At 35.2% G+C, this 5,000-nt stretch overlaps 1 protein-coding gene across 2 annotated transcripts in view; it reads left to right on the forward strand.

The window, feature by feature from the left end:
- Positions 1 to 5,000, forward strand: part of LOC122264088 (phospholipid phosphatase 2) — a 59,397-nt gene that overhangs the window by 43,269 nt on the left and 11,128 nt on the right. The window contains exons 1-2 of one of the 2 annotated variants that reach the window (XM_043032789.2): positions 179 to 313; positions 2,759 to 3,239. In XM_043032789.2, coding sequence (XP_042888723.1) covers positions 3,179 to 3,239 — 61 coding nt within the window. In that variant the 5' untranslated portion in view covers positions 179 to 313; positions 2,759 to 3,178. Of the gene's footprint in view, positions 1 to 178; positions 314 to 2,758; positions 3,240 to 5,000 lie in introns of those variants that run through there. The other variant, XM_043032788.2, reaches the window with a different exon arrangement.

Here is a 5,000-nt window from a genome sequence, read left to right on the forward strand (position 1 = left end):
CCCCCCCCTTCCATAATCCCCCCCCCCTCCCTCCCCATCCCACCCAACCAATCGAAGAAGCAGTCAATCTCCCGAAGCAAGCCCTGCCTGACGGAGCATGCGCAGAACCAACGCGCAGAGACTCTGAATGGGCGGGTGACATCAGCATAGAGAACAGAAGCTGAGGGCGTAGTGTTTCACAGTCAGCTCGCCGCGCTCGTCTCAGACAGACACACAGACTGACAGACACACACACACACACTCAGGCGGCTGTTCCTCAAGGATTTTGTTTTTTGTTTGTCTAATGGTTGTCGTCTTTAAGCTGGACTGTTGAGTATGTTCATTGTTTCTTTCTTGTTTTTTTTGAAAGGGTTCATATCGGTATTGTTTGTGCTGTTAGAAATATGATCGTCATTATTATGATTGTTGTTATTATCATTATCATTATTGTCATTATTATTACTGTTTTTTTATTATCAATACTATTATTGTTTTATTATTATTATGATTATTATTATTATGATTATCTTTATCATTTCTATTATCATAATAAGTATCATTACTATTATCATTGTCATTATTATAGATATCATTATTATTATTATTATTAATGTTATTATCATCATCCTTATTATTATCATTATTATTGTTATTATTATTGATATTATTACTATCAATACCATTACTATTATTATTATTAGTGTTATTAATATAACTATTAATAGTAGTAGTGGTAGTAGTAATATCATTATCTTTATGTTTTATTAATAATCACAATATCATTATTACTATTATCATCATTATTAATATTATTATCATTATTATCATTATCATTATTATTATTAATTAACATTATTAACATCATAATTAATATTATCATTATCATTATTATTACCAGTATTATCCTCATCATCAACGCAACGAACTTTTAACGAGTTCCGGTAATTTCTTTCCTAAAGTCAAACTGAAGTCTAAACCTGCGCCGAATTTTTTTTTATAGTTGTGTTCATCTTCTGTGTTTGTGATTTGCGTTTCTACGTGAGATTTCGTCGTTGTGAATATAATTGCTTGATTTATTGCAAGAATTGAAAAGATATATATAATATTTTTGTCTTTCTTTATTGTTGATGGTTCGTACTATCAGGTCATGTCAATACCTGATGCCGGTAAGCGTGTGTTTTTATTGAACGAAAAAAATGCGAAATGAATGTATTCATAATGAGAATCGTAATGACAATTGTTAGGATGTCGATAGTAATGAGAATAGTTAAAAAAAAGTTATCGAAAATAAATATATTAATTATAATGATGCTAGTAGTACTCTTCGTGATAACAATAATTGTTACAACAGCAATGATGATAATGCTAATACTATTACTACTACGACTATTACTATAACTACCACCACCATGTCTATAACTACTTCTAATATTGTTATTATTACTATTACTCATACTACTACTACGACTATTACTACTACTACTACTACTACTACTACTATTACTATTACTATTACTACTACTGCTACAACTACGAGTAATAACAATAAAATTGACAACAGCAAGAATAATAATAAAGGCAACAATAATAACATAACAAATAAATGATAATACTTCCACTATTAATAATGATAATTATAGGGCGGAGTCGAAGAAAGTGATAAAACTGAAAATCAAAATATTAATAGGAATTAAAACTATTATTGTAATTGTTGTCGGTGCCGTTATAATGATAAGGTAATAATGCATACAGTTAATATGAATGTTACAAATATAAAAATAATCTATAGGTCAGGTAATAAGGATATATATAAAAATACATATAATTATATATGTATATGTGTGTGTGTGTACATAATTATATATATATATATATATATATTTGTGTGTGTTGTGTGTGTGTGTGTGTGTGTGTGTGTGTGTACATACATATATATAATATATAATATTATATATATATATATATAATATATATATATATATATATACATATATTATAATATACATGTATACATATATACACACACACACACACACAAACACACATATACACACATATATGTATATATATATTTTATATAATAATATATATATATATATATATATATATATATATACATATATATATGCATATATATATATAACATATATATATATAATATATATATATATATATATATATGTATATATATATGTAATATATATATATATACATATATATATATATATGTATATATATGTGTATATATACATATATATATATATATGTGTGTATATATACATATATATGCATATATATATATGTGTATATATACATATATATGCATATATATATATATATACATATATATACATATATATATATATATATACATATATATGCATATATATTTATATACATACATACATACATATATATATATATATATATATATATATATATATATATACATATATAAATCGAGCGTGGTTACTGTAACACAGAGTGACTCAACGGTGCATCAATTCCCGGCACTGTCATCAAACTTTCACAATCCAAATTCTCGGAAAAATCATACTTCAAAATTAAGCTCAAGGATTAGGCTATTCATCCCGGATATTACGTAATCTACTTTTCCTTTTTTTAAACGACAAAAGTATGAATAAAGTGAATTACCTGTTCTTTCGTGTCCGGATATGTTAGGTTATAACTTCCTTCCCCGGTCATTAATAGAGGTTTGTTTATTGGCTTAAAAAAAAAAAATGGATAAACTATATTTTTCCTTTTTCCTCTTCCACAGATCAGTGGAGTCTGGCAACAGCGTTCTTATAGCGGCCGTAGATGCTGCAAGAGTTTAGACAAAAGAAACTATGTGATCCATCAGTGAGAATTCATCGGAATTCCATCAAGCAACGTCCGTTACAAACAAGAACGGAGACTCAAGCACAGTAGATCCACCCAAGTTCCCCAAGCAAGCCCTTTCCTCCCGCTATCTGCGCGCACTTATCCGAGGGCGTGATAGTGCGTGCGACAAGGGCGAACCCCCTACCCGGAGGCCCTCGAGCCCCGCCCCGACGAGTGACAACATCTCGCCCGGGCAGCTCCCCCGGGTGTAGAAGCCCCGTGGGAGGCGGTCGTGACCCGAGGTGAGGTCACGGGCGGAGGACGTTTGTGACGGACCAGGACCCTGGGGATCGGCCCAGCGTGAGTTGCCTGCGCCATGCGGTGCGCCTCGGCACGCTTCCTCAAGCATGCGTTCGACCTGCTTCTGTACACGTCAGGTAAGGCTCGAAGATTCTGTCTGGCGCTGCTTGACAGGCGCACGGAGTCGGCTTTTTCCGGTGTATTTACGTTTCAGGTCCGGATGTTTAGTCATTTCTGTGGAGCGATGTTCTGGTGTTTGACGAGTTTAGTAGGTTATATTCCCATTAATACGGAGAGTTTCGATACGCCATAGTCATCGCAAACACTAAGGCAATTGGCAAAACAATCAAGCGCTCAGTGATCATCACCTAATCAGATACCAAAACACAAACCTCAGATTGCCTAGCTGAATGATATAAAGATACTACCCATAGATCAAAATAAAATATGAACATATTTTTAATTAAACTATATAGAAGCACACAGAAATACACCCATCTCCCCGAGTCACTCCCAACGAACACCTGCGTTAAAGGACAAAGCGGGACAGGTAAATCACCCGCTCTGACGAAAAAGCCCCTTTGTGACGCGAGTCCGGATTCGCTCTAATTAAGGGGATTTACGCACTCAATGGAAGACGTTTAGGGGTCCCCTGAAGTCGGATTATCAGCTTATGCTCGTGGGTGCGTCCCTAAGCCTCGACCCTCGGACACCTGAGAGTTGGTGAAGGGTGAAGAGGGTGCTAAGAAGGCCAGCTGGCGATCTCTTTCATTGTCTCCGCTCTTAGGATCAGCGTAAAATAGGACACTTATTGTTCCGAGGTCCTTTGCGTATAAATGTCCTTCTTCAACTCTCAAAGAATAGTAATTGAAGTAAAACAGATGCTAATAATTTATTTTCTTTATGCTTTGAGATCATTAACGATGGTCGATATGATGGTCTATATGTTATTCATTTATCTATTTATATATTCATCTATTCGTTCATTTATTCTTACCGTTGACTCGTACATCCTTGCTTATCTCACCGGATGTGCGTTTTTTTGCCGGATGCGGACCTCAGAGCCCACGCATTACCAGGGTGTTATTTATAAGGCAGACTGTTGTACACGTAAAACCTTATCCTCTGGGACAATGAACTGGGATAAAAGCTTTGTGGTGCTTAAAAAAAAAACGGTTTTCATTTCTTTTTTCGGATCAAAATAGGAGGAATTCTGGGCCATTTTTTATGATAACAACGATGATATAAAACATAGTAGTAGTGGTAATAACAGCTACAATATCTACTTGTAATGCTGATAATGAGAATAGTAATAGTGATAATAATGATGATTGTGATGATCATAATGGTGGTGGTCGGGTTGGAGGTGGAGGTGATGGGGTGATGATGGTGATAGTGATGTGATAGTGATGATGGTGGTAATGATGAATATTTATTGTTATTATTACCATCACCGTCTCAACTATTACTATTGTCATTGAAATTACTTATTATTGTCATTCTTCTTCCCTTCCTCCTCTCCTCCTCCATTATTGCTGTCTACCTATCTTCTTTCCGACTGAACTGTCTCCCTCTCATATCTCCTGTCCAATCACTGCCCTCTCTCTCCTCTCTTTTCCCTTCCCTCCATTCCCTCTTTTTCCCTACCTTCCCCTCCCCTCTTATTCTCTTTCTTTCCTTCCTCCTTTCGCCTCCCCTCTCCCTCCTCTTTTTCCCCACCTCTCCCTCCTCTTTCCCTTCCCCTCCCTCTTATTTCTTCCTCTCTTCCTCTCCCCTCTTTTTGCCTTTCTTCCCCTCACCTTTTTCCCTCCTGTCCACCCCCTATTTCGTGTTTTTCCCTCCCTTAACTCATCTTTCGCCTTTTCTTCCCCTCCCTCTCTCTCATTTCCCTCTCTTGT

Source organism: Penaeus japonicus, unplaced genomic scaffold (assembly GCF_977035675.1).
Source record: "Penaeus japonicus unplaced genomic scaffold, GWHDUDI00000001_assembly GWHDUDI00000028, whole genome shotgun sequence".
Taxonomy (NCBI): domain Eukaryota; kingdom Metazoa; phylum Arthropoda; class Malacostraca; order Decapoda; family Penaeidae; genus Penaeus; species Penaeus japonicus.